This window comes from Pseudomyrmex gracilis, unplaced genomic scaffold, assembly GCF_002006095.1.
Source record: "Pseudomyrmex gracilis isolate BER0280 unplaced genomic scaffold, ASM200609v1 scaffold_2897, whole genome shotgun sequence".
In the NCBI taxonomy this organism is placed as follows: domain Eukaryota; kingdom Metazoa; phylum Arthropoda; class Insecta; order Hymenoptera; family Formicidae; genus Pseudomyrmex; species Pseudomyrmex gracilis.
Window position 1 is genome coordinate 790 of NW_018023481.1, and position 1,294 is coordinate 2,083.

The 1,294-nt window shown below is 46.7% G+C and overlaps 1 protein-coding gene across 1 annotated transcript; it reads right to left on the reverse strand.

Annotated features, from left to right (window-relative positions):
• Window positions 1-286: 286 nt before the first annotated feature.
• LOC109863015 lies at window positions 287-973 on the reverse strand. The gene has a single exon (XM_020443191.1). It carries the CDS (start codon window positions 971-973, stop codon window positions 287-289), a length of 687 nt encoding a protein of 228 aa, XP_020298780.1.
• Window positions 974-1,294: the final 321 nt, after the last annotated feature.

The window sequence follows — 1,294 nt, forward strand, 5'->3', positions numbered from 1 at the left end:
TGTCCAGAAAGACGCCCAGGGCATATCCCTTTGTTTCCAACTGCACTTCGACTCCGTCCACGAGATGATGCAAGGCAGTACCTGTTGATTTGCCTTCCCTGTAGGCATACTAAGCCGGAGACAGCGGATGTGCTAGCAGAGGGCCAATTTTCAGATATCTATCAACCAGTCTCTCCAGTGTTTTCAGTACAAAGGAAGTGAGACTGATCGATCTGAAGTCTTTGGCTGCTATATGGCCATTTCTACAAGGCTTGGATATAAAAACTATTCTTGTACCTCCTCAAGCCTAGGGGACGTGTCTTAAAGCTATGCTAGTCCTGAAGATTTTTGTGAGTGGACTTATGAAAACCTCCAGCCCCTCTTGAAGAAGAACCGGGTAGATTCCATCCGGTTCAAGTGGTTTATAAGGAGAGAAGGTCTTAACAGCCCATTCACCTCCCTTTGGAAAAACAACCTCAGCTGCCAGACGCCAGTCCCTGAATTTATATTCCCTAGGCTTTGGTCGGCAGGGTTGTATGTTATGATCAAAACCTGGGACTTCCATTAGATGTTTCAATGTGTCCGTTGCCTCCTTAGTAACATTCCCCGTTGGGAGCTTGAGACAGCCCAATTGGGGACGGTGATCCAAACTGAGGATTCTGTGAAGCCTGGATGCCTCCGGGGCGCTCTCAATGCTTTCACAGAAACGTCTCCAGCTTTTGCATTTTGATTTCTTAANCTCCTTGCTGTACTCTTGTTGGGAGCTTCTAAAGGCATCCCAGTGTACTGCACGTCCTGTTTTTTTCGCCTTGCTAAATTTCTTTCTTGTTTCCAATCTGAGCTTACCGAGCTCTTTATTCCACCAGTGGATTTTGTTCACCGGATTCTTGGGTTTTGGTGAGCAGTTTAATTCAAAGGCGTATGTAATGGCATTTTTTAGAAAGTCCGCCACGTTTTCCAAGTTGTTTTTGGTTCTGAAACTGGTTGGGGCCATAGCGAGCTGGGCTTTAAAGGCAGCCCTAAAGCCCTCCTAGTTGGTTTTTTTGTGGGTTGCGAATCCAGCTGATTTGCTGTATTTGTTGGAAAGTTAAGTGTATTTGTCTGTGATCAGAGCTAGAAGGCTCATCCGAGACCTTCCAGTCGTTCACCAGACCCGCCACCCTCTTCGTACAAACTGTTAAATCGATGACTTTCTGTCTTCTGGAGTCCAGGAATGTCGGCTTGTTTCCTCTATTGAGAATGGTTAATCCTGTGCTCATTAGGTAGTCGTGGAGACTCTCTCCCCGCAGGTTGGTGTCTGTGCTTCCCCGTCCTA